Source organism: Phocoena sinus, chromosome 9 (genome assembly GCF_008692025.1).
Source record: "Phocoena sinus isolate mPhoSin1 chromosome 9, mPhoSin1.pri, whole genome shotgun sequence".
Classification (NCBI taxonomy): Eukaryota; Metazoa; Chordata; class Mammalia; order Artiodactyla; family Phocoenidae; genus Phocoena; species Phocoena sinus.
The window spans coordinates 23,500,576-23,527,310 of NC_045771.1; the positions used below are offsets into that span (position 1 = coordinate 23,500,576).

A 26,735-nucleotide genomic window follows, 5' to 3' on the forward strand; every position below is an offset into this window, starting at 1 on the left:
CCGAGCAGGGATTTGAACCCAGCTCAGTTTGCTTCTCCTGTAAACAGGTGAGGAAGGGAACCCCAGGGTGGTGAAGTAACCCAAGGGGCTAGGAGACCAGCTGTCCCAGAGCCCAAGAGTGATGAGTTTGTGGGGTTTTTAGAGCCTGCTCTTGGATCACATGCAGAAGTCACCCTCAACCCCTCCCAGCTTCCTGCTCTCCCGGGGGCTCCCCTGCACCTCTGAGCCAGGTCTGGGGTCAGGATGGGGCTGGGCCCCGGGGTCGGGTCGAAGTGCCCATCAGGAAGGCAGGCGCCACGGGGCGGGGTGACAGACACCAGAAGCCCTCCCTGAACAAAGGCTGGGTGGGAGGTGGCCTGGTGTTTCCACACCCCGCCCCTCCCAGCGCCTGCTGAGCCACGACCCATAGTCAGCAAGGCGGGGCAAGCATGGCCAGGGCCGAGGCCGCTCTGCTGCCCCTCGTCCTGCAGCTCACGGGCCTGGCACTGGCCCCGGGGACCAGCAGAGGTAGGTCGGGGCGCCGAGGGCTTGGGGGCAGCCAGGCAGGACCTCACCTCTTGCTCAGCCCAGTCTGAGGGAACGGCTGGGGCCGGGGGCCGCCTCCCTGGGCCCTGCCTCGGGGTGCGTGAGCCTCCCAGGCCAGCCTGAGTCCTCCCCGTCGGTGGAGGAGCCAGCATGGTCGGGGCAGCACGGAGACTGTGGCATGGGGTCCCGGAGCAGGACGGGGCTTCCTGCTCTGGCCTCGGGAGGAATTCCTGCAGGCAGCGGTGGGGGAGAGTCCGCCCTGGAATCTGGGAGTCTGAAGTTAATTATTTGTCTTGAGAAAGGGGAAAAAAAAGAAGGCCCGCCATGGGAGCTCACTTTGAGTCTCTGTGTCTGGCTTTCATCCAGAAGGACAGGCAGGAACAGAGAGGTCAGGACTGGGACTGTGCAGGGGGGAAGGGAGGGGAGCAGAGGACAGGTCCACGGGGAGCAATCAGGCTTTGTGCAACAGGAGCTCTTTCTGCAGGTCTCTCCAGGCAAAGGACCGGCCCGATCTTCCCTGAGGGTCCCAGAGGACCCTCAGCTTCTCCCCAACCCCTTTCTTGTGCCTGCTTAAGCAGGCCTGGAGGGAGTGGCCTGAAAGGAGGAATCATGGTGGGGGGGGGGTGTCATGCTGGGGTGGAGGGTTTAAGATACTGGGACCCCATCCTTGGCCGCCCTTCATGGGGCTGGGAAGGAAGCGAGGTACAGGGGCCATACCAAGACAGAGAGCCATTCCAAGTGACGACACCCTGCCCAAGGTAGGGGTGTGGGTGGGGGGCGGGGGGGGCGTTGCAGGGTGGGCTGAAAAGATGAATGGCACTTGGGAAAGCTTACATTTGGACTTGCTTCTGGGAACCTGCAGATGTGTGATTTAGAAAGGCTGTGAAAGGAAAAGAGGAGCACGTGGAGGCAGGGAGTCTTCAGCCTCCTGAGTGGCCACAGAGGGGAGAGGAGAGGAGCTGGGGGAGGGTTGGGGGATGACCGGCTGAGACCAGAGACTGATGGACTTTGGGAGGGGTACAAAAGAAAGAAGCTGAGCCCCAGATTTCTGGGTAGGTGGGGATGGCACTAACCAAGCCGAGGAACTCAGGACAAAGCAGGTTTGGACAAAAGAAGACAATTTAGGTCTTGGACGAGAATCTTCAACCCCCTTTGGTGGAGGCAGTGGCGGGCGGGGGAGTGAGCAGTATTGTTCCCCTGTTTCACGGGGCTAGTGTGCACGAGAAACCCTTTTAGCCACCCCCAGGCCCAGCCTCACTAATGAGCTGCCTCGGTGGAAAGACCCTTCCCTCTCCCTCCACCTCTTCCTTGTGCTCACTCACTTCCTGCTCCAGACCCTCTGCTGGGAGGAGGGATGATGTTTGTGGGAAGGACACCTGGAGTCAGACAATGACCCCCCCACTGCCTTTGTTTTCCCCACGGCAGGAGGGGGATCAGAGTCAGGTGAAAGTGGCCGTCCCCAACCCCAGGCCTGAACGCAGAGGTGCCCCCTCCTAGGACCCAGTGTCCTCTAGAACCCGGGACAACCTGTCTTCATTCTCATGGTGCCTTGAAACCTAGTTGGGGGCCCTACCAGCACCCTCCCCGAACCCTTCAAGAAATGCAGCCAAGTCCCGCTTTCTGGAGCCCACTCTGCCCTGGGTGGAGTTCCCAGGCCTCTCTGCCACAGGCCCGGAAAAGTGGCAAGGCTTGGGAGTGGCCGCAGAGGGAAGAGTTGCCCCTCCCTGTGCATGGAAGTGCTGCCCTTTCTGAAGGTAAAGACAAGCAGTGGGGTTTGCACACAGACCCTGGGTATCTGAAAGCAGCCCCGCCTTTCACTCCTCTGTTTCCCTCTCCTGCACTTCAGCCTGTGCTGGCTCGTGGGCCCTCCCAGCATGACACATCAGCTCCCCAGGCTGCCCCTGGCCAAGTCCGTGGCCTGAGTGAGGCTGGATGACCCTGGCACAGCCCCCGTGGCTGGGGACCCCTGCAGAGTCAGGGCAGCCTACAGAGAGGCCCTGATCTAGATCCTCCCCCCAGGCTCCGGGTGAGGCGGGGTCCCTGTGGCTTATACCTGCCTGAGGCTCTTACTACTTGGGAAAGCTGGTCTAGGTCACTTCCATGCACCCAGGGCTCTCTCCTCCTCCTCCCATGCTTTCACTCCAGCCCCTCACAGACCACCTCTCCTTCCCTGGATGGTGGGTGACAGGTGGACAAAGGTGGGCACAGGATAGACATCATTGGGAAGACAAACCCAGGAAGCCTTTTCAGCCCCTCACCGATAGGCCCTCCCTGGATCCTTGTGCTTTCAGGTGGAGCCGTCCCCAGGGAGCCTCTGGGGCTTGCTGACATCCACGACTACCAGCTGCAGGCGCCGGCCCACTCCTCAGCCCCTGCTGGGGCCCCCCAGGAGCGGTGGCGCCCCCTGGAGGAGCGACTGGGAAGGCTGGAGGCTGAGGTCACGGAGCTCAGAGAACAGGTACCACTGGAGGCAGTGGGTGTGCGTGGGGCAGGGCAGGCCTCATGTAGTGGGAGGGAAGGAGAGAAGGGGGGTCCTTGGGACCCTGAAATAGAGTTTTGTTTTAAATGCACATAGAAAGATTCTTATCTGAACGGTTCTTTTTCTTTTTTTAATAAATTTTATTTATTTATTTTTGGCTGCGTTGGGTCTTCGTTGCTGTGGGCGGGCTTTCTCTAGTTGCAGCAAGTGGGAGTTATTCTTCCTTGCGGTGCGAGGGCTTCTCATTGCGGTGGCTTCTCTTGTTGCGGAGCACAGGCTCTAGGCACACGGACTTCAGTAGTTGTGGTGCACGGGCTCAGTAGTTGTGGCGCACAGGCTTAGTTGCTCCGCGGCATGTGGGATCTTCCCGGACCAGGGCTCGGACCCGTGTCCCCTGCATTGGCAGGCGGATTCTTAACCACTGTGCCACCAGGGAAGCCCTGAGCAGTTCTTAACATCAGTTCTTTCATACCAGGGAAGAACCTCCGGGTATTTGTTTTGTCAGATTTTCATATTCTTTCATGTATTTGGCAAACATTACGGAGCATCATCAGGAAAGATTTTGGATAGAAAAAGGTCTTTAACTGTTGGGTCACAGGGACTGAGTCCCCTTTTGTCTAAAGGAGAGGACTGGGGGCCTGTGTTTCCCTGGGAGCCTATCCAGACCCCAGGCTATGAGAACTGGGACAGTTTGAGCTGGATGCTGCCTGGAGGGGGACCCACCTTGCTCTGGAACTGTCACGTTTCCTTCTCATCCTGCCTTGGCTTTCACACCCCACAAATCTGTGGGAGTTGGTGGGGGAAGCTGAGCCAGTGCCTCTTACCCCCACCTCTCTCCCCAGAACAAAGACCTGCAGGGGAGGGTGAGGCAGCTGGAGTCCTGTGAATGCCACACGGCTTCGCCCCAGTGCTGGGGGCTGGGTCGGGCCTGGCCCGAGGGGGCTCGCTGGGAGCCTGATGCCTGCACAGCCTGTGTCTGCCAGGACGGGGCTACACACTGTGTCCCCCAGCCTGGGCTGCCCCATTGCCATGGTGAGTGCCATCCGCCTGCCCACTGGCACCACCTCAGGGCCCGGAAATGGCCCTGAGTGCCTGAGCGACAGCACCATCTCCTCCTCAGGCTGCAGCCACAATGGTCAGGCCTATGGCAATGGGGAGACCTTCGCCACAGATGCCTGTACCACCTGCCGCTGCCTGGTGAGCTCCTGTGACCCACCCTGGATATCCCATACCTGTTCCCCTCACCTGTCTGCCTCACCTCAGCTACCTGTCGCTGCAGCCTGGTGTGCTGAATGTTTAGAAGTGGGGTCTCCCTGCCCATCCCCCCAAGCCTTGCCACTGGCCGCCTTCAGCTGATTCCGAAGAGTTCTGCTTTCTGGAGCTCAATCCCCATGCACACAGTGGGGTTCTTGTCTTCCTATACCTGCCCCCTCGCCTGCGGACCCTCAGTGTCCCCAGTCATCCATCTGTCCCTGGCATCCACCTGCCTCTGCTCCCTCACTTGGCTCCACACCCACCTATTTCTTTCCTCACCCTTCCACTGAGGAAGCCCTTGGCTCCCTTCCTAGGATCTCTCCACGATGGGGGATTTGCTGGCACCTGGAAGAGATGGTTTCCGAGGGTCGAGAGTGGCAGGAGATGATGGGAGAGGGGGAAGGATGTCTCTTTTCTGCCCTTGGGCCAAGGGTAGCCCACGTAGTCTGAGCCAACTCAGCCTCTTGCGCCTCTGGTGGGTCCCACCCTAGGGAGAGGTCTCGGTTCTGGAGGCCCTATCCTCCAGGGTTCTGATGCCTGCTTTCCACAGGAAGGAGCCATAACCTGCACCCAGAAGCCATGCCCAAGAGGACCCTGCCTGGAGCCGGGAGCATGCTGCCCGCATTGCGAGCCCGGTCAGCCTTCTGCCGGCCCCAGACCCACCTCCTGCACTTGTTCTGGGGCCCCAGAGCCTGGCCTGCCACCTGCCATGTGTCCAGAGGGCGTCTGCCCACTCGCTCCGGCAGTGGCTAGGGGTGTTCAGAAGCGAAGCCCAAGTCAGCAAATGCCGCCTCTGACCTGGGACTGAGCCAAAGGCTGTACGTCAGCGACCCCCAACCTTTCTGACACCAGGGACCAGTTTCATGGAAGACAGTCTTTCCGTGGACCGGGGTGGTGGGGGGGGAAGGTTTCGGGATGATTCAAGCTCATTACATTTATTGTACATTCTATTTCTATTACATTGTAATATATAATGAAATAGTTATACAACTCACCATAATCCAGAATCAGTGGGGGCCCTGAGCTTGTTTTCCTGCAACTAGATGGTCCCTTCTGGGACAGTGACACCAAAAGTGTGTTGCTTATGTCCAGTCTGTTCCATAAGATGCAGCTTAATTGTCACTTGCCACCCACCGATAGGGTTTTGATGTGAGTCTGCAAGCAGTTGATTTATTATGGCCTCTGTGCAGTCAAGCCTCTCTGCTGATGATGACCTGTATTTGCAGCCGCTCCCCAGCGCTCGCATCACCGCCTCGGCTCCACCTCAGATCATCAGGCATTAGACTCTCATAAGCAGTGCGCAACCTGGATCCCTCGCGTGCGCAGTTCACGGTAGGGTTCGGGCTCCTATGAGAATCTAATGCCGCCGCTGATCTGACGGGAGGCGGAGCTCAGGAGGTAACGCGAGCGGTGGGGAGCGGCTGTAAATACAGGTGAAGCTCACCTCCTGCTGTGCGGCCCGGTTCCTAACAGGCCACGAACCATTACCTGTCCGTGGCCTGGGGGTTGGGGACCCCTGCTCTACCTGATCTTTTTCCTTTCCTCAGGCAGCTTCTAATCTAGTGAGAAGATAAACGTATATAGCTAGTATAATACAAGATTTAAGAGCCAACGAACAGATTAAGAGGAGGTGGAGGAAGGTCTTAAGTGGTCAGTCGCCAGAGGAGAGGGCAGGAAGGCAGGGGAGGCCCACCCAGACTAGGTGATCAGGGAGGGCCCTACATACAACAGGTCATCCGAGCTGGATCTGCAAGGGAAAATGGGGTTTCACCAGAAGGAAAGGGTGTACCTGAAGGCCTTCTAGGCACACAGAGTGGGGAAAGGTGTGTTGCAGGAAATCAGACTGGGAAAGCCAGTGGGAACACATTGCTGTAAGCCTTACAGTGTGGACTTTCTTCTGTGGACAGTGGGGAACCACTGAAGGCTGAAAAGCCAGAGTGTGGCATGTTTAAAGAGGCATTTTTGGAATTTTCACGTGGTATATGGGCTAGATGCAGAGAGACCAGTTAGGGGGCTATTACTGTAGTTGCCTAGGCATGGAGCCAGGGATGGCAGTGGGCTGCAGAAGGAGGGGTGTTTCCAAAAACGTAGTTGGATCCCATGGAATAGTGGACTCTGAGCTTGGGAAACTAGTGGTGCCAGTGACATGAAGACAGCTGGAAAGGAGTGGAGGCAGTGGCTGTTACTGGTTCATAGTCAGGAAGATAAGGTTGCCGGGTTTAGCAACTAAACATATAGGATACCTGGGACTTCCCTGGTGGTCCGGTGGTTAGGACTCCGCGCTTTCACTGCTGAGGGCCCGGGTTCAGTCCCCGGTTGGGGAACTAAGATCCTGCAAGCGGCACTGCCAAAAAAAAAAAAAAGGATGCCCTGTTAAATTTGAATTTTGTATAAATAACATATTTTTAAATACAAGTATGTCCCGTGCAATATTTGGGACATACTTATACTACAATATTATGTGTTGTTCATCTGAAATTCACATTTAACTGGGCATCCTATATTGTCTTTGGCAACCCTACCCTGGGAAGAATGGCAGCTGCTAGTCTGAAAGGTGGGACAGAGGCTTAGGGACTGGTGGGTTCTGGAAATGTAGCCTGAGAGTCTTGGCCAGAGATGAGGAGTAAAGTCTTGGGAGTTGTTGGATCTCCCAACAAAGAAAAGGGACACACACACACATCGCTTGTAGGACACGTGGTGTCTCAGGGCCACTGCTAGCACATATAATGTCTTTGGTGAAAGTTTTAAAAAGGCACGCTTTCCTCAATGCTTCCATGTGCTGTAAATAATGGGAATCTGGTGATTATTCAAGGCAGACACTATACTGCCATCTGCTGGAAAGTTGCAGTAAGTATACAATCTCTGAGAATCACCTGAATGGTGCCCCTTTCATGTGGCGCCCTTGGCCGTGCTTTCGCCCCAGTTCTCTGGGTCTCTTACTTGCGGGCCTGGCCCTGGTTTTGCAGGCTGTACTGGAGGCCACAGGAGTGGGGAAACGTGGCAACTGGAGCCCTGTGTCATCTGTACCTGTCAGGTAAGGGAATCAGAGCCTTGTCCCATCTGCCACCCACGTCCCCACCGCCCGGCTTAACCCCAGGCCTGGCAGCGCCAAGCCCAATCTGGGGTCCTGGCAGGACTGCTGCCGCCACCCCGGCATTGAGGCCTGGAGCCTGCTAGGCCTGCTAGGCCAGCAGAGTAACTCGGCTTGGGCAGTAGAGGAGGAAGGAGGGCTCAGTGTCTACCCTGCAGGCAGGGACGGTGCAGTGCCAGGGGCCCTCATGCTCAGAACTCAACTGCCTGGAGAGCTACACCCCACCTGGGGAGTGCTGCCCCATCTGCTGGCCAGGTGACCTCCCCCCCACCCTGCCCCGCCGTCCCCTCGGCCCCAGAGGGTTCCGTACATACTTGGGGTCATGCCTTCCCTTGGGTAATGTCCACCCACCCCGCTGTCTGCTGACGAGTCCGTCACGCTGGCAACCCTCCCCAGGCTGTGAGTATGAGGGGCAGCTTTATGAGGAGGGGGCCAACTTCCTGTCCAGCTCCAACCCTTGTCTCCAATGCTCCTGCCTGGTGAGTCTCCCGCACCTTTGCCCAGACCCTGATCTTCCTGGGACACCCCCGCCTACCCTGGGTCACACCAGACACTCTTTCAGCCCCTCACATACTTTCCGAGGCCTGGTGCCAGAGAGATTTCCCCTCCATCTCCACTCTATGGCCCATCCTGCTGTCTCTGGGAGCCAGACCCAGGGGCAGTACAGCTATGGGTGCATTACAGAGGAGCCTGGTTCGCTGTGTGCCCATGAAGTGCCCGCCCATCCCCTGCCCTGAACCAGTCCTGAGGCCCGGGCACTGCTGCCCGAACTGCCAAGGTGAGAGCCCTGCCCCTTCCCTGGTAGAGCTCCAGGGAGGGCTGTTATTTCCACTCCTTCAACCCAAAGCCCACCACCCTGCTGGCCTCTGACCTGCGGCTTCCATCTGTGGGGGGACCCATGCCTGGCCAACCCTGCTCCGGAGCTGGAAGGCCTGGGCTCAGATTCTGCCCTTGTCAATGGTTATGTACCTCTGAGGGAGTTACTCCGTGCTTCAGTTCCCCATTTGTAAGATGTGTAATGATATGTACATCAATAAACATTGACTATTACCTGCTTTGCGCACAGAAGACACGGGGTGGGCCCTCGAGGCAGACCACTAGAGGGTGACACTAAATCCATGAGGAAGGAGACCTAATCCAGCCTGGGCACAGAAAGGAAAGCATCCTGGAGGTGGCGTGTCTGGAGCCAGCCTCAAGGTTAAAGAGCAGTTAGCAAGGCGAAGGGCGGAACACAGTGGGGGGCATTCCAGGAAGAGAGGGCAGCCTGGGACTGACACTCAGTGTGAGGTGGGTGTGTGTTAGTCGGGAAGGTGCAGGCAGGCAGGAACGGCCAAAGCTTAAACTGAGACGTGAGGAGGGGCCAGAGACACGTGGGTGTGGCCATGCTGGCCCTGGAAGGCCTGGAAGGGCAGACTAAGGAACTTGGGCCTTACCCTGCCTGGGGTGCTGGGAGGCTGAGGCGAGGGGTCCAGGCAGAGGCAGGATCTGGTCTGGTTTAGGCTCAGAGGAGAGCCCTCAGAGGGCACGTGAAGGAGGGGGTTCTGGCTGAAGCTCCCACCAGGCCTCCTCTCTGCCCATCGCCTCCCAGCCCAAGGCTGCACAGAAGGTGGTTCTCACTGGGAGCATGGCCAAGAGTGGACCACACCTGGGGACCCCTGCCGGATCTGCCAGTGCCTGGTGAGTCCCTGTGCTGCTCCTGGGCTGCCCCCACCCCTCCCCGACCCCAGGCCCACCAGATTCATTCCTTCATTCCACTGAACACATCCCAAAAGGCACTGTGAGGGGACAGAGATGGAGGAGACCTAACCCTGAACACCATGAGGGTGGGGAAGGGGTTGCGCCCTCAGTATGTCCAGTTCTGAGCACAGTAGGTGAGCAGGATGTCTGTGAACCAAACTCGAGGAGCTTCAGGTTACAGGAGGAGTGAGGCCGGGCAGGATATGACAGGCAGCACAAGCTCCAGGGAGGGAGAAGCACAGCTGACCTGAGGCATCTAGGACTCTGCTGTCTGATCAGGAGCCACTACATGTGGACACTGAGCCCTTGAAATGTGGCTGTCTGGTTTGAGATGAGCTCTAAATGTAGAATATACATTGGCTTTCAAAGACTTAGTAGGAAAGAAAGGAATGTAAAATATCTCATTAACACTTCATGTTGATTACATGTTGAAATAACTTTTTGGTTTGAGTGGAACATAATATTAAAATTTAGGTCCATCTGTTTCTTTTTACTTTTTGAAATTTGACAACTAGAGAATTTAAAATGACATATGTGGTTTGTGTTATATTTCTATTGGGCAGAACAGATCTAGAATATCTTCATGGGGGGGGTGTTTACTTAGGTCTTAACGGGTGAGTAGGATTTGAGCAGGGAGAAATGTTGCTATAGACTGAATGTTTGTGTCCCGCCCCAAATTCATATGTTGAAATTCTAACCCCAAAAGTGATGGTATTAGGAGGTGGGGCCTTTGGGAGGTGATTAGGTCATGAGGGTGGAACCCTTATGAATGGGATTAGTGCCTGTATAAAAAAGACCCCAGAGAGCTCTCTCATCCCTTCCACCATGTGGAGACACAAGCAATTAGACAGCCATCTATGAACCAGGAAGGAGACTCTCACCAGACACTGAAACTCCTAGCACCTTGATTTTGGACTCCCCAGCCTCCAAAACTGTGAGAACTAAATTTTTGTTGTTTATAAGCCACCCAGACTATGGGATTTTTTATTACAGTGGCCTGAATGGGCTAAGACACCAGGCATAAGGGAAGAGTCAGGGCAAAGTCTGGGGGAGGAAGCGGGGCACACGGAGGCCTAATGTCCAGGCAGGGTGCACGCCAAGGAGGGCTATGGTTCATGGGGGCTGAAGCCAGAGTCACAAAGCTTCCTGACAGCTTGCCAAGGACTAAGGACTCCATTGTGAAGGCCGTTGGGCACCCAACCCCTTGGCATGTGCTTCCCCTCCCTGTTCGCACTGACACCCCACCGCCCCACCCCCACCTGTGAGGAGAGTCACTGGCAGCCCAGACACTTATGGGGCTAAGGTAGTGAGCCCAGGTATAGGTGTGAACTCCAGGGATGGGGTCTGTCTGGGAAAGACCATGGGGAGTAGCAGCAGCTACTATCTGTTAACGGTCAGCTTCCAGAGGTGGATGCCATACCACACACTTACCTTATCCCCATAACAAGGCTATGAAGGCAGGTCTATTATTGTCTTTTTTTGTTTTTTTAGATGAGTAAACTGAGTGGCATGCTAGGTTATACAACTATACAACTATATTAGTTTCTTGGGCTGCTGTAACAAAGTACCACAAACGGAGTGGCTTAAAACAACAGAAATCCATTATCTCATGGTTCTGGAGGCAGAAGTCCAAGACCGAGGTGTCTGCAGGGCCGGTTCCCTCTGAGGGCTGTCAGGGAGAATCTGTTCCAGGCCCCTCCACCTCTGGCAGTTGGCTGGAGATCCTTGGCATCCCGTGGCTTCAGTCCTCATCTTCACATGCTTCCCTCCCTGTGTGAGTGTGTGTCTGTGTCCAAATTTCCCCTGTATATAAGGACACCAGTCAGTGGATCAGGGGCCACCCCACTCCAGTCTGACCTCATCCCAACTTAAGTGATTACATCTGCTACGACTCTATTTCCAAATAAGGTCACATTCTGAGGGGGTTAGGACTGTAGCATAAGAGTTTGAAGGGGGACACAGTTTACTCATAGCAACGTCTAGTAAGTGGATAGCTGCGACTCATGCTGTCTCTGCCACTTGGACGAGCTCTGACGGCCCATTCCTCTGCCTACTCTGCCCCCTACCAGGAGGGCCACATCCGGTGCCACCAGCGAGAATGTGCCAGCCTGTGCCCATACCCTGCCCGGCCCCTCCCGGGCACCTGCTGCCCTGTGTGCGATGGTGAGTCAGCAGGTGGATCCTGGAGGGGCTCAGAAAGCTGATGGATGGCCCAGCTCAAGCCTCCCATGAAAGCCAGGACACTGAATGGCATGGGGCCCTGAGGAGGGTCTAAGGCACCCTCTTCCCAACAGGCTGTTTCCTAAATGGGCGAGAGTACCGCAGCGGGGAGCCCGTGGGCTCTGGGGACCCCTGCTCCCACTGCCGTTGTGCCGTGAGTGTGTCTGCCCGGCAGGGAGGGGCTGGCTTCTGGGCCTGCCTCTCACCTGCTGACCAGGTCCTTTTGGCAGAATGGGAGTGTCCACTGTGAGCCTCTGCCCTGCCCACCGACGCCCTGCAGACACCCAGGCAGGATCCCTGGGAAGTGCTGCCCAGTCTGTGACAGTGAGTGGGGGGCTTGAGTCACCAGGGGGAGGGGTGGGCACTGCCCCGAGAGAGGCTCTGGGTCTCGGCGTGGGGTGGTTGCTTCCCGTGGACTAACAGGAAGCCCCCTTGAGCTAAAGTACAGGGGAAGTCCTTTCTAAAGCTAAGCTCTGTCACCACGGGTGAGGGATGAGTTCTCACCTCGCCTCATGGCACCCTGGGCATGTGTGGGCTGGGGGAGGCTGGCAGGGCCTCCTGGAGGACAGGGGTGGCTGTCCTTGTCAGGGTGGGGGGTGGATGCCTCAGGTGCTCTGAGGCTTCCCCATCAGCCCCCAGCCCTGTGCCCCAGTCCCTCTGTCATCCTAGCCAGGCTGTGAGTACCAGGGACACCAGTATCAGAGCCAGGAGACCTTCAGACTCCAAGAGAGTGGCCGCTGTGTCCGCTGCTCCTGCCAGGTAGGCAGTGCCGCTGTCTCACGCCCCGGATCTGTCTTGTCCCTTGAGGGCCACTCACCCAGCCTCCCTCCTAGGCCGGCGAGGTCTCCTGTGAGGAGCAGGAGTGCCCGGGCGCCCCCTGCACCCTGTCTGACTCTGGCCCCCAGCTCTGCCCAGGTGTGTGTGTTGAGGGGTAACCACGAAAGGGTGCTTCTCCCAGCAGCTAGAGATGGAGGAGTGTTCCTTCACCGTAAGGGGAGGCATTCCTAAGTCCACCAGCCATTCCAGAGTGTGTTCAGAGGCTGCTGTGGGGAGGGCTAAGCCAGGGTCTTGGGAAGGGTCTTATGGTCTGGGAAGGGCAGGGATGGGTGGATGTGTCCAGGTTGCCATGGTGACAGCCCCCCTCCCCCGCCCCTTGCTGTAGCCTGCGTGCTTGGTGGAGAGGAGTTTGCTGAGGGGGTCCAGTGGGAGCCTGATGGTCAGCCCTGCACAACCTGTTCCTGTCAAGCTGGGGTGCCCGTGTGCAGGGCTTTGCTCTGCTCCCCAGCCCCCTGCCAGCACCCCACCAAGCCCCCCGGTGAGTGCCCCACCCCAATCTAGCTTTCTTCCCCTGCCTTGCCTGGCCCACCCTGATCGGCTGGGCTGTGATCACCCTGCTCTACCCAGGTGCCTGCTGCCCCAGCTGTGAGAGCTGCACCTACCACGGCCAAGTGTACGCCAACGGGCAGAACTTCACAGATGCAGACAGCCCTTGCCACACCTGCTACTGCGAGGTACCTCCCCAGGCTTGCTGCTGCCCTGCTGAGCCCCTCCCGGGGCCCACCCCCATTGCCTTCTCACCTGCTCCCAGGATGGGACCGTGACATGCTCCTTGGTCAACTGCCCTCCCACAACCTGTGCCAGGCCCCAGAGTGGACCCGGCCAGTGCTGCCCCAGGTGCCCAGGTACGTGCTTACTGTACCTGTCTGGCTTGGTGAACCCTTGACCCTGCCACTCCATGGCCCCGTGGGCCCAACGGATACCTTAGAAAGCAATGGCCTTCCGAATTTTTCAGTCTGACAAAGCTTGGGACTCTCTGGAACTCACAGGGTACGGGTGGGAGAGAAGAGTAGACATTCGTTTGTCCCTTCATGTTACGACACCACCCTTTCCCTCCTTTCCTACACTTCCTCTTCCAATACCCTCACCATGCACATCTATTCGTATATCTACCTGTATAAGCCTGGTTCATGCAACAAATGTTCAGGTTTCCTATGCAAGAGACTGGGAGCTGGGATGCTGTGTGCCCTGATGCCTGCCCACACGGAGAGTATGCAGGGCGCGTATCACAAACACAGGCATGCACATGCATGAGCCCTTCGGCTCTTCACCCTCAGAGGCACACACATCTGCCTGCAGGTAAAGGAACTAAACACACACACACACACACACACACACACAAGTGTGTGCTCGGGGAGATACGCTTGTCCGTATACACAGCCCCTCCTCCTCCTCCTCTCCCTCCATGGGGACAGCTTCCAAGTGGCACTTCTGCAGTGGCTCTGGACTCAAGGGTAGAGGGACTGTCAGCCTGCTCCTTGCACTGTCAGTCTTTGTCTCCACTCCTGCCCACCCGCCCCACTGCCCAGACTGCATCCTGGAGAAGCAAGTGTTTATGGATGGCGAGAGCTTCTCCCACCCTCGAGACCCCTGTCAGGAATGCCAGTGCCGGGAAGGCCATGCCCACTGCCAACCTCGGGCCTGCCCCAGGGCCTCCTGTGCCCACCCGTTGCCTGGTCCCTGTTGCCAGAACAACTGCAATGGTGAGGTGGGCGGGATGGGGGGTGGTCCCTCAGGATGGCTTGGCCCCATCTATAGGCCTTTAGGGCTGGGAGGGCAGCATGCCCTGGGGGAAGGGGGGCCTCTCCCAGGCCCATAGCTCCCCCCTCCCCCAGGCTGTGCCTTTGCTGGGAAAGAGTACCCCAACGGAGCAGACTTCCCCCACCCCTCTGACCCCTGCCGCCTGTGTCGCTGTCTGGTGAGTCTGCCACCTGGATGGGAAGGAAGAGTGGGGGGGGCACTTGGGGAGACCAGGAGAAGTCCGCCAAGGTGAGGGTGAGAAGGGGAGGGGTCTCCTCCACCTTCTACCACTGACTTGGCCTGGCCTCGTCCATCTGCAGAGCGGCCACGTGCAGTGCCCGGCCCGCCGCTGCCCGCCCTTGCCCTGTCCAGAGCCGCTCCTGTTGCCAGGAGAGTGCTGCCCGCAGTGCCCGGGTAGGAGCCGCACCCCTCGCCACTCCTCCGGGGAGACTCCCTCAGCAGCCTCCCTCCCCACCCCCCCACCCCCCCCCACCCCCCACCCCCGCTGACGCTTGCTCTCTGGCTGCAGCCACCCCCTCTGGCTGCCCTCGGCCCGGGGGCGGGGTCCCCGTCCGCCACCAGGAGCACTTCTCCCAGCCCGACGACCCCTGCCGCCGCTGCCTCTGCCTCGACGGCTCCGTGTCCTGCCAGCTGCTGCCCTGCCCACCGGCGCCCTGCACCCACCCGCGCCAGGGGCCCTGCTGCCCCTCCTGTGACGGTAACGCCCCGACTGCACCTGCCCGCACTCCTTCCAGCTCCACCCCGGAACCTCACCTGCTCCGTCCCCCTCTTACTCTGCGTCCCTCTTTACCTCCAGGCGGGGCGCCACCCCTTCTCCCCCTTCCTCCTGGCCCGCTCCTCCGGGGCGGGGTTCTCACTAAGAAAGTGCGGGAACAGTGCCCACCCAGCCCGCAGGGCCCGGGAGGTAGTGCGCCTGGTGCGCCACCTCCAAGGCCCCCCAGCCCCTCGCCTGCCCCCCAGGCTGCCTGTACCAGGGGAAGGAGTTCGCCAGTGGCGAGCGCTTCCCTTCGCCCACTGCCCGGTGCCACGTCTGCCTCTGCTGGGAGGGCAGCGTCAGCTGCGAGCCCAGGGCCTGTGCCCCAGCACAGTGCCCCTTCCCTGCCAGGGGTGACTGCTGCCCTACCTGTGATGGTGAGGGGGCGGGAACTGTACGGGTGGGGGGACAGGAGGGCGGGGTCAAAGTCATCTTTACTGCCCTAGAGTGGGTCAAAAATATTTATTACCGTAAGACAAAAGCCCTGGACCAAATTCTGTGTGGGTTTTCCCTACGGATTGGACAGGGAGCTTTTTTCTTTTTTGTAATATTTATTTATTTATTGGCTGTGTTGGGTCTTGGTTGCAGCACATGGGATCTTTCGTTGCGGTGCATTGTGGCTCACTGGCTCAGTAGTTGCAGGCGTGAGGGCTTAGTTCCCCCGCGGCATGTGGGATCTTAGTTCCCCGAGCAGGGATCCAACTGGCGTCCCCTGCATTGCAAGATCGATTCTTAACCACTGGACCACAGGGAAGGCCCTGGACAGGGAGCTTCTTTGCAGGCTGAAGGGGAGAAAGTTTGCCCTTTGGCCAATCCAACTGCCACCCCCCAGACCCCTTTACCCACCGGCCAAGAATGAGCCCTTCCCTCCCCACCAGGTCTTTGAGGCCTTGGCCTCAGGCCAGGCCCAAGCTCAGAGCTGGATGACTGGTCTCCTCTCCCTGATTTCTGCCGCTCCCCCCACCCTCCCTGTCCTCTCTCCAAGGCTGCGAGTACCTATGGGAGTCCTACCTGAGCAGCCAGGACTTTCCGGATCCCCGAGAGCCCTGCAATCTGTGTACCTGTCTCGGAGGCTTCGTGAACTGTAGCCGCCGGCCCTGTGAGCCTCTGGGCTGCAGCCACCCGCTCACCCCGTCTGGGCACTGCTGCCCAACCTGCCAGGGTAGACCTGCCCTCCCACTGCCCTTCTCAACTCCCGGCCTCCCTTCGGCTGCTGCGAGTCCCCTGGTCTGGTCACTGTCACCCCTCCCCCGAGACAGCCACGCAGCAAGCCCACAGACTGGGTTTTCCTGGGGTTCCTCACCCCATACTCGAGCCCTCCTCTCCGTCCCTGCTGTCACCTCGCGCCAACTGTGAAGGGCACCACACAACCACCCCTGTGCTGTCAGACCTTCCCACTCTTCAGCTGTCTCCCTGCCTTCCCAAAATAGCACGTCACCAGACTCCAAGCCATTCAGTGGCTTCCACTGCCCTTGAGTCACCCAAGCACATTTGGGCAACTTCCTTCCCCCGTGGCTTCTAAAGAAGCCACCCTCCCGAGCCCAGCCCACCTCTCGCCTTCATTTCCACTGTGCCCGTTCCTCTCATCTTCCTCCCACGAGGGCCCTGCTCTGTGATCCCACCCTCAGTCCCCCCCGCCGTGCTTCACGCATGCAAGTCTCACCACCGTGGTCTGGCTGAAGTCTTTCCTCCCGCCCCTCACCTTCCCAGCCACTCACCACTCTTTCTGACTCTTAGCTAAGCTTTGGTAGAGGACCCCAGGCCCGGCTGTGTGTGTGTGTGTGTGTCTGTGTTGGTGTGTGTGCCTGTGTCAGCAGAGGGATCCACTGATTGCGGCTCTGCCTTGTATTCCCCCCTCTGCCAGGATGCCTCTATCATGGGGTCACCGCTGCCCCCGGAGAGACCCTTCCTGACCCGCTCGACCCCACCTGCTCCATCTGCACCTGCCAGGTGAGGCGGCCCTTTGGGGGCTTGGAGCCCTTCATCCCTTGATCCTCCTCTCTGGCCAGAAAGAGGTCGTCTCCTCCTCCCAGGGTACACGCTGCCTGTGACATCCATCAGGACAGATTGGGCTCAGGCCTCCTGGGCTGAGGGAGGGGGTCTGGGCCGGGCAGGTCAGTAGGGGCACACCCCCATGAGGCCGCATGTGGCCTGGTTTGAGGGTGTGATGACATGGGAAGTGGCAGCGTGACCTCTCTCCCCCAGGAAGGCTCCATGCGCTGCCGGAAGAAGCCGTGTGCTCCAGCTCTGTGCCCCCATCCCTCCCCAGGGCCTTGCTTCTGCCCTGTTTGCCACAGTGAGCACACACGCCCCGCCGCCCCCCCACGCCTCCCCCTCCCGCTCTGCCAGACCTGACGCTGGACTGGTAGCACAGCCCCCGCCCAGGACACATGTCACCCACAGGCTGCCTCTCTCAGGGCCGGGAGCACCAGGACGGGGAGGAGTTTGAGGGGCCCGCAGGCAGCTGTGAGCGCTGTCGCTGTCAGGTGTGGTAGGGAGGTGGCAGAGCGGGCAGGGGCGGGGTCAGCTGGCCTGGAGAGCAAGTCACTGACCAGGCATCTCCTGCAGGCTGGCCAGGTCAGCTGTGAGCGGCTGCAGTGCCCACCTCTGCCCTGCCCACTCCAGGTCACAGAGCCGGGGAGCTGCTGCCCTCGCTGCAGAGGTACGTCTGGCCAGTGGGGCTGCTCCCTTGTTTCCGTCCCTCCATCGGCCCCACCTCCCTCCCCTCAGCTCTCCTCCAGACTTCCCACCTCCCTGTCCACCCGTCTGTCCCTCCCACACCTCAGCCCTTGAGCTCTCACCACATTCACCTTCAGCTCTTCCTACCTATCCCCGCCCCTGGCCTATCCAGACCGTCTCCCCTTCTAGGTGCTTATTAGAATCTCCTCAAAGCTGCCCATTCCTAACCACGCCCCATTCATAATGATCATTAACATTTATTGAGCATATACCATGTGCTAAGCACTTTACACATACCTCATCTGATGCACACAACGATCTCAACAAGTAGGTATTATTATTAACTTTTCCCATTTTATAGATGAGAAAACTGAGGTAACATAACTTACCTGTGGTCACTTAGCCAGTAGATGGCAGAGTCAAGATTTGCATCTAGGCCATCTGTTTCTAGAGTAGGGGCCTTTTTTAGCCTGTGTGAGCCCTCGCCCCGTATACTGCCCAGCATGGTATAGGAACTGTCAGCGTCTCCTTGCCCTGAGATGAAATCCCCATTTAACAGATGGGGAGACTGAGACTTGTAGAGATTGAGTTACCTTGGGCACACGGTTACTGATGGAGCCTCTCATTCATCCCACGTGCATTTATTACACACTTGCTGCAGGCCAGGTACTGTTGCTGGCGCTGGGCTATAAGAGACAGTGCCTGCTGCCTGGCACTGGGTCTAGCAAGCAAGCAGACGAGGAATGGGATTAGAGTCCAGGTGTTCTGACCCCGACCCAGTGTCTTTCCCCTCCATCACAGGCAGGAGTTCTGTCCCAGGACACCTTTCCACTATATCCCTGCAGAAACCCCTCCTGGCACCCACATACCCTACTGAGCACCCAGGGTGAGGGGGCAGACATGCAGAACCCAGACTCAGAGCTCATCCCTGCCCACCTCGGACACAGGCTGCCTGGTTCATGGGGAAGAGCACCCTGAAGGCAGTAGCTGGGAGCCCCCCAACAGCCCCTGTTCCTCCTGCATGTGTCATGAGGGTGTCATCACCTGTGCCCGCGTCCAGTGTGTCACCTCCTGTGCCCAGCCTCACCTGGGGCCCCGTGACTGCTGCCCTCGATGCTCTGGTACTGGGAGCCTGGGGTGGGGGGGCGTGGGCAGGGAGGCAGTGCCCTGTCAGCATCTCCCTGCCATTGCCCTGGGCTGGGCGGCAGAGATGCGTCGTTCCAGGAGAAGTGGCCCTCATTCTTATGCACACCCCATTCTCTGAGGCTGGGGGGCCTGGCATTGCTGCCAGCCTGAAAGCTCCCTGATTCTGTTCTGCTCTTAACCCCCCACCCAACCCCTGCCAAGCCTGTGAGCATGAGGGTCGGAAGTATGAGCCCGGGGAGAGCTTCCAGCCTGGCACAGACCCCTGTGAAGTGTGCACCTGTGAGGTAGGGGAGCGCAACGCTGAGGGGCAGCCTGGACCCTGCGGGGAGCAGGCATTGTGGGGAGTCAGGAGTGTGTCCCTGTGGCCAGGGAGTGAGGCAGGGGCTTGGGGTGAAGAGCCTGCAGGGCCAGCAAGTCTGGGGGGGCAGGCAGTGGGCGGGCCCTCCTGGCTGGAGTGTGGGGTGATGTGGGTAGAAGGTTGCGGGGAGATGCCTGGGAATTGGTTGGGGGCCATACTGGGGAACTTCTATTTGAAAGGTAAGGGTGAGCCAATGAAAGGGTTTTGAGCAGGCAATCGACATCATAGATCAGGAGATTAGGCAATGGGATTGGGGAGGGGGATGGCATGGGAGCGCAGAAGGGTCAAAGGCCACATGAAGGTTCAGGCCCCAGTGACTGCAGGCAGCAGGCACTGTCCTCTCTGGGGACTGGGGCATGGGGTGAGGAGATGCTCAGTCTCTCTGCACACTGTCGTCTGATCTGCCCAAGGCAGATGGAGGAGCCTGGCATCCAGAGGAAAGAGGGTGGCTCTCAGCTTCCATGGCCTGGGACCCACCCCCTGCTCGCTCATTCAGCTGCAGCCTGAGGGAACTCCCAGCCTTCGCTGTCACCGGCGGCAGTGTCCCAGCCTGGTGGGCTGTCCCGCCAGCCAGCTCCTGCCCCCTGGGCCCCAGCATTGCTGCCCCACCTGTGCCCGTGAGTCCCCGGACTGGGGGGGAAAGAGGGCAGGGCTGCCAACCCCAGAGTGACACTGGAAGGGCCAGCCAGCCCTCCTTCACAGTACCAGCCCCAGCCCTTTCCTGAGTCCAGTGGATTGTTCTGGAAACCTGTACCCTGGAGGGTGAGACCTGTAATACCCTAAGGGGAAACGGGAAGCTAGCAGGACCCCTTGACTCTGAAGCCTGGTGCATCTTGTCCAGCAGGTGGCGCTGCAGGGTTGCAGCTGTGCTGGCTGCTGGCTTCTTGAGGGCAGGGATATTAGGACCAGAGGGGCAGTGAGTCGCCCAGCTACAGAGGTGGGGAGAGGTGTTCTTGTCAACACTTGTTCGGATGTGCTGCTGCAGGGAAAGAGGAAAGGCACAGTATTTACTAAGCACCTACTGCATGCCACGCACTGTACTTGGTGCTTTTAGTAAACAGCATCACGTTTAATTCTCAGTTACCCAGTGAGGAGGTGTTATTACTCCTTTTGTTAACAGATGAAGAAATTGAGGTTCAGAGAAGTTGATTAATTTGCCCAAAATGGCACAGGCACTGAGTGCTGGAGCCAGGATTGGAACCTGGGGTACCTGGCTCATTGTGCTTCCTTTCAGACGATGAGTGGGAGGGCGAGCAGGGCGGGCAGCCCAGTGTTCCTTAGTGACCTCAGGCTGAGGAAGCCACGCTTTGTCCGTTTTCAGGCCCTCCATGCTAGCAGCCTAGCAAAGTTCCTTTTCAAAAGTCCAAACTTTTCTTTGCTGGAACAAAAGGAAAAGGGATCTGTCATTCCTGGAATCAAGGTGTTAGGGCCATAAGTATGCCCTGGTCCCAAAAAGCCTGGGGACGCAGTAGGGGGATAAGGGGTCAGTTAGGCTTTGTCCCCCACCCCCATCCTGGCAGCATCTCCCATACTGCGTTCTTGTCTTCACAGAGCCGCTGAGTCCCTGCACGGAGCACCTGCGGGGGTCTAAGCTGGCCCCGCCAGACCCCTGCTACACCTGCCAGTGCCAGGTGAGCCCTCCTGCCTTGGGGATTCCTCAAGCCCCCTCTTCTCCTCTGTGGGCTGTGGCTGCGACTCCTCTCCTGCAGCAGCTCTGGACTTCCTACTCACCCCTGATATTTGCCCACTTGTCCTGAATGTCGCATCCTGCCTAGGTCCTGCTCCCTCCCTGCTGTTCTCTACCTGTCGTGTGTTCCTGTGCCCTTCCACAGGACCTGACTTGGCTCTGCATTCACCGGGCCTGTCCTGAGCCCAGCTGTCCCCTGTTGGAGCGCCATACCCCCCCTGGGAGCTGCTGTCCCGTGTGCCAGGGTTCATGCCCAATTTTGTTCTGCATCCTCAGAGCCGAAGCCAGGAGGGAGACAGGAGGGGTGGCATCCATGGGCCAAGTGGGCAACCTGGGGTGTGCACTCAGAATGCAGGCTTTGTTCTTTTGTAGAAAGGGAGGGCTGTTCGTTGGGGGTGGAGGAGGGACCCATGAGGTAGAGGGAGGCAGGGAATGAAGCCTGGATTCTCAAGGCCTGGCCTGAGGCTTGGCTCAAGGACCCGAGGCCCACTAGCAGGGCATCGCACAGCTGAGCTGGCAGCCGGCCCAGAGGAAAGTTCCAGCTTCTGGCTTTTGTGGCTTCCGGGACACTCTGGACATCCCGAGCACTGGTGCCGGGTCTGCCATCTAGTAGGCCATGGTGCTGGTTGAAGAAATCAACACCATCAGGGTGCTAATTGGATGGGGTGGGCACTGCCCTGCCCTGGCCTTCAGGGTGAGCTCATGCAGGCGGAATGACAGTGCTCTCCCATCCCCATTTCTTCCTCCTCAGAATGTGTGGTGGAAGCTGAGGGCCAGAGAGTGGCAGATGGAGAGAGCTGGCGGGACCCCAGCGACGACTGTATCACTTGCACCTGCCGTGTGAGCTGGGGGTGGGAGGGTGAGGGTGGAGGACCTGAGAGATGGATAAAGGGAGGAGCTTCTGGTCACTGGACCAGAGAATATGGGGTCTTCGAGGTAATCAGAAAAATGCGCCCCCTCTGGGCATCCCTTGTGAGGGCAGGTAGCTGAAGGTGCATTTCATCCCCTACCTGAACGTGAAGTGGCTGTTCTTGTGGGGCAGGGGCAGAGAGAGAGGGGGCTCCCGCCCCAGTCCCTGATCCAGAAGGGCTCCGAGAGTGTGAGGCCAGGGACTCCAGGCCCTGCCGGAAGTCCCTAGAGCCATGGCATCTGTCCTCAGCGGGGCCGCGTGGAGTGCCACCTGGAAGAGTGCCAGGCCCTCTCCTGCCCCCACGGCTGGGCGAAGGTGCGGGAGGCTGGCAGGTGCTGTGAGAGATGCCAAGGTGCGGGCTAGGGAGATGGGGGAGGGTCAGGGAGGGGGGAGGCGGGAGCGAGACCCAGTGTGAGGGATGGGCAGCGGACCCTCGCCCCTTACTGTCCCCTCAGCCCCCGCCCAGTCGTGCGCGCACCAGGGCCGGCAGGTGGCCTCCGGGGAGCGCTGGGCCGTGGACGCGTGCACCAGTTGCTCCTGCGTAGCCGGCGCCGTGAGCTGCCAGAGCCAGCGCTGCCCGCCGCTCTCCTGCGGGCCCGTGAGTGCTGCTGTCTGAGGCGGTGGGATGGGTGGCCACTTGGCACCGCCCCCCTGGGTGCCCCGGGGAAGGAGGAAGCTGGACTTGCCCGGGTCATGCAGTTCCCGAAGTAGCCACGAGGTGGCGCTCTGACACACCCCCCCCGCCAGCAGTAAGCCGAGGAGCCCTGGAGCCTCCCCAGCGATCCTCCGTGCCCCGGGAGGCTCTGCGTGGGGCACGGCAGGGAGCGCAGCGTGTCTGACGGTGTCTGGGGCGGAGGCCAGGACGAGGCCCCCGCCCTGCGTCCCGGCAGCTGCTGCCCCCGCTGCCTGACCCGCCCCGGTTCCTGCATGGCCTTCGGAGACCCTCATTACCGCACCTTCGACGGCCGCCTGTTGCACTTCCAGGGCAGCTGCAGCTACGTACTGGCCAAGGACTGCCGTGGAGGCGACTTTAGGTGCGCAACTCCCTCTGCCTTCTCCCTGCCCCCTTACACCCATCCCTGCTGACCACTGCATCTGGGCCTCCCACGCCACAGCGTGCACGTGACCAACGATGACCGGGGCCGGAGCGGCGTGTCCTGGACCCACGAGGTGGCCGTGCTGCTGGGAGACGTGGCCGTGCGGCTGCTGCAGGGCGGAGCGGTCACGGTGAGTAAAGCCAAGGACCCGGGGAAAGTCGGTCCTGCGCGTTCCTCTCCGCTGTCCCGACGTCGCTCCTCCTCCCGCCTCCCTTCTCCTCCAGGTGGACGGGCGCCCCGTCGCCTTGCCCTTCTTGCAGGAGCCTCTGCTGTATGTGGAGCTGCGGGGACGCACGGTGATGCTACACGCCCAGCCGGGGCTCCAGGTGCGGCCGGGGCGAGTGGGGTGCAGGGGAGCCTCGGGCCTGTTCAGGTGTCTGTATCTGTAGAGGGAGTGGGGATACCAGCTACCTCCCAGGCCAAATGAGGCCACAGAGGTGAGAGAGTTCTGCTGGATTCTGAAGGGAGAAGAGGAATCAGGGTTAGAGACCTCCACGTGTGATGGAAGGAGTTCTGAGCCTGGTTTGCGATCTTGGCTCAACCACCCACACACTGGGGCTCTTAGGCCATTACCTTAAGCCCATCCTTTCTGGGCCTCAGCTTTCCCATCAGTCAAATGGGGGAAGGGTTGGGAGGGTGGGCAATGTCAACTGCCGTCTCCTAGGTGGCTTCAGAGATTTTCTCCAATTCCCATGTCAAAGAGTAGTTCACTCCCTGGCCTCCAGCAACAAGCACATTTGTAAATTCAGAAAATAAGTCTTGTCTACTCTTATGATACAGACTCTAATTATGCTTTGTTCTCGGTAAGGCCTGAATGCCCATGAGAGAGTGACTCTCTGGAAGAGGGTTGCATTTCATGGGGGCGCCGAGTTCATGGAGGATGAGGGGAGAAGGTGCCCTTTTGAGGGAGCTGTGGGTGGCTCTTCATGTCTTCTGTGTTTGCCTAGGGCTGACAGGGCAGGTACCTACTTGTATCCTCCCTTCCAGGAGACACCTCCACCTGTCCATTCTCCTCCCCTACAGCAGGGGGCGTGCTGACGCCGCCAGGATCGGCACTGGGCTTCCTGGGGCCCCTGCCTTTCCCCACTTTCCAGTCCCAGCCTCTCTGCACAGGTGCTGTGGGATGGGCAGTCCCAGGTGGAGGTGAGAGTGCCTGGCTCCTACCGGGGCCAGATTTGTGGGCTCTGTGGCAACTTCAATGGCTTTGCCCAGGATGATCTGCAGGGCCCTGAGGGGCTGCTCCTGTCCACTGAGGCTGAGTTTGGGAATAGCTGGCAGGTGAGTCACACAGGAGCTGGGGGGCAGGGGGGAGGCACAGTTGAGCATGAATCTCAGAGCAGCCTTCTGGTATGGAAAGGGAAGTTTGCACACAAGGTGGGCTTTGGGGCTTTCAAGGAGGTTTGGGGACTTCTTGCCTGCTATGGTGCTGGGGGAGGCAGGATGGCCTGTTGAAAGCGGTCTCATCATCTGAATCCCCAAGCCCTGCTTTGCCGCTCACGAACTGTGTGACCTTGGACAAGTCACTTACCTGCTCTGGGCCTTGGTTTGTCCATCTGTAAAATGGGAACAAAGGAAAAGTAGCTGATGCTTCCTTTGCTGTTCTCATAGGGAGGTTTATGAGGCTAAAACAAAATATTTGGTGCAAAGTGCTTTGAAGAACATAGCACACAAAGGTCGGCTGCCAGTGGATGCTGCCATATAGAGCCGCTTTCCCCACCTAGGTCCCAGAGGGGCCAGGACCTGGTCGGCCCTGTTCCAAGGGCCGTGAGGTGGATCCATGCCGGGCAGCAGGGTACCGTGCCAGGCGTGAGGCCAACGCCCGGTGCAGGGTGCTGAAGTCCTCCCCGTTCAGTCGCTGCCATGCTGTGGTGCCACCAGAGCCCTTCTTTGCCGCCTGCGTGTATGACCTCTGTGCTTGTGGTCCTGGCTTCTTGGCTGACACCTGCCTCTGTGACGCCCTGGAAGCCTATGCCAGCCACTGTCGCCAAGCAGGGGTGACTCCTGCCTGGCGGGGCCCCACGCTCTGCGGTGAGGGGGCAATGCCCAGTGCGAGTTGGGGGAGGGGTGACACGGAGGGCTCAGGTCTGGACAGCGTAGGTACAGGGAGGGTCACGGGGGTGGGCCTGGTGACTGGAAAGTGACTCTGCTTTCCACTCCACCTGCAGTGGTGGGCTGCCTCCTGGACCGTGGCTTCGTGTTTGATGAGTGTGGCCCACCCTGTCCCCGCACCTGCTTCAACCAGCATGTCCCCCTGGGGGAGCTGGCGGCCCACTGCGTAAGGCCCTGTGTTCCTGCCTGCCGGTGCCCCGCAGGCCTGGTGGAGCACGAGGCCCACTGTATCTCACCCGAGGCCTGCCCCCCAGTCCTACTCACTGGGGACCAGCCACCCAGCACTCTGCCCAACCCCAGCCAGAAGCCCCAGGGCCAGGAACCCTGAGCCAGGACGACACCGACCAGGATTCATCAGGCTAGAAGTCTCCCCCGGAGAGAAGCTCCCACACTGCCCGGGCATCGGGAGCCTGGGTCTGGGCCCCACAAAGACCCCCGCCGTGTGAAGTCAGAAGCAGTAAACTCGGGAACTGCCCTAAGGTTTCTCTGTGTGTATGTGTGCTGCCTCTGGGTGCTGCGCTGGTGGTGTGGGCTCTTTGGAACATGGGGTCCAGAGGTCAGTGTCCCCAGACTCAGGGTGGTAGCAGCTGTGGGGTGGACCTTGCCCACTCTCTGCGCCTGCATCTCTGGGCTGCCCTACCTGCCACACCCTGGTGCTGCCTGGGAAACCCTGCGATGGGCAGAAGGAGGACCCAGGTGTCCTGGTGCCAGCCCTGTGTTTACATGTAGCAGGCACGGCCTGTGGCCCCCGTGTGCGGCCCTCTGTGGGGCCCTCTGTGGATCCAGGTGGAATCCTGCAGGGGCTGAGGAACACTGGGAAGGGGCTCAGTGCCCACATGGCATCCCCCTTTCCTTGGGGATATTGAGTGCTCGGCACCTCCTGGGCCACCCTAAGAGCTGGTGACACAAGGACCCCACGCCTGGGTGGGGAACAGGAGAGACAATGTTTCTGTGATGACATACAGACACATGTGATGAAATACACACACACACACACACCCCTCAAAAACCCAGATAAACACATGCATGTATCCCTCGTGTGTTCGCAGCTACACCCACCCTTGACGGACATGTGGGCAGGGGACACACATGTGACTTTCAAAGACATCCTTATAGGGGAAAGAACATGGGTTTTGAAATAGGAAAAAAAAAAATCTCTTTCTTTGACAAGAAAAGTCTCTTTTCAAAGAGAACTGTATTTTGAGTTCTCTCTGCTACCTACCAGCTCTGTGACCTTGGTTTTCTTAGGGACCTTAGCTAAAGATCGGGGTTGGGGGGACCCTAGTATTCCAACAGAGAGTGAAGGGAGGGCGTTGGGCTGAACCAACCCCCACCCCCCCGCATGCTTCCTCAGCCTGCTTCTGCTGGGGCCTCTTTCATGGAGCGGTTACAAAGCGGCAGGCAGGCCAGGCTGCTCACGACGGCAGGGGATGCGAAGACTACAGACCATCACGTATGCCTGTTCCCTCCCCTTGTCGTTACTTCTACAAACTGTGTCCTCATCTGCTGTATCTCGTGTGTTGCGGAGAATAAACAGAGCATGGACAGCTTGGCGCAAGCACTAGGGAAGCGCGTTACTACTCACACTCGGGACCACATTTTCCCAGAGCCTGTTTCTCGTGCTGTCTGTCCCCAGATGAGGGAGACAGTGCCATGTGTTAGGTAGGACAGCTTACTCTCTGGGGCCCGGTTTTCTTTTCTGTGAAATGGGGATGAAAACGATACCACCTACTTCATAGAGTTGCTTCAAGGAAGGAGTACGTGTACGTAGCATTTTGTGTCCTGGTATACAGTTAGCTGTTGGGAGCTGCTGCCTGTATTGGGCATATATCACATACCATATAATGCAGTTGCAAGCTTCAGATATACAGTTGACATTTGAACAACACGGGTTTGAACTGCACGGGCCCACTTATGCTCAGATTTTTTTCAATGGTAAATACTACAGCACTACACCATCCCAGGTAGGTTGAATCCTCGGATATGGAGGGCAGACTATAAGTTATATGTGGATCTTTGACTGCAAGGAGGGTTGGGCCCCTAACCCCCGTGTTGCTTAAGGGCTAACCGTATGTATAAAATAGACGCTCG

General features: G+C 58.8%; 2 protein-coding genes across 27 annotated transcripts in view; one reads left to right on the forward strand and one right to left on the reverse strand.

The window, feature by feature from the left end:
- Window positions 1–402: 402 nt before the first annotated feature.
- KCP (kielin cysteine rich BMP regulator) lies at window positions 403–25,127 on the forward strand. 26 transcript variants are annotated; one of them, XM_032642481.1, is made up of 42 exons: window positions 1,879–2,279; window positions 2,817–2,983; window positions 3,847–4,036; window positions 4,125–4,201; window positions 4,809–4,893; window positions 7,225–7,292; window positions 7,508–7,604; window positions 7,746–7,828; window positions 8,034–8,127; window positions 8,938–9,026; window positions 11,156–11,249; window positions 11,381–11,460; window positions 11,537–11,630; window positions 11,980–12,065; window positions 12,140–12,221; window positions 12,469–12,621; window positions 12,711–12,817; window positions 12,895–12,988; window positions 13,673–13,846; window positions 13,979–14,061; window positions 14,204–14,297; window positions 14,413–14,601; window positions 14,865–15,035; window positions 15,644–15,820; window positions 16,523–16,608; window positions 16,864–16,954; window positions 17,062–17,144; window positions 17,227–17,320; window positions 18,285–18,458; window positions 18,685–18,767; window positions 19,338–19,458; window positions 20,393–20,472; window positions 20,674–20,773; window positions 21,280–21,368; window positions 21,688–21,790; window positions 21,894–22,036; window positions 22,300–22,472; window positions 22,554–22,665; window positions 22,760–22,861; window positions 23,649–23,813; window positions 24,257–24,563; window positions 24,701–25,127. In XM_032642481.1, exons 1-42 carry the CDS (start codon window positions 2,126–2,128, stop codon window positions 24,970–24,972), a joined length of 5,160 nt encoding a protein of 1,719 aa, XP_032498372.1. In that variant the 5' UTR covers window positions 1,879–2,125; the 3' UTR covers window positions 24,973–25,127. The 26 variants fall into 26 exon arrangements, 24 of the variants coding, with proteins under 24 accessions (XP_032498366.1, XP_032498387.1, XP_032498390.1 ...); XM_032642477.1 differs by having other exon boundaries at window positions 1,877–2,279; window positions 7,508–7,828; window positions 16,868–16,954; window positions 17,076–17,144; XM_032642474.1 differs by having other exon boundaries at window positions 1,878–2,279; window positions 7,508–7,828.
- The window catches only part of FLNC (filamin C), a 45,899-nt gene continuing 43,162 nt past the window's right edge, over window positions 23,999–26,735 (reverse strand). Inside the window, exon 46 of the mRNA XM_032642470.1 lies at window positions 23,999–24,252. Coding sequence (XP_032498361.1) covers window positions 24,158–24,252 — 95 coding nt within the window. The 3' untranslated portion in view covers window positions 23,999–24,157. The remainder of the gene's footprint in view (window positions 24,253–26,735) is intronic.

Coding starts and splice junctions, on each gene's coding strand:
- KCP (XM_032642472.1), top strand. CDS start 2,126: ATGCAGCCAAGTCCCGCTTTCTGGAGCCCACTCTGCCCTGGGTGGAGT. Junction 14,062..14,203: donor GCCGCCTGTGTCGCTGTCTG/GTGAGTCTGCCA, acceptor GTCCATCTGCAG/AGCGGCCACGTGCAGTGCCC. Junction 22,862..23,648: donor ACGCCCAGCCGGGGCTCCAG/GTGCGGCCGGGG, acceptor CTCTCTGCACAG/GTGCTGTGGGATGGGCAGTC.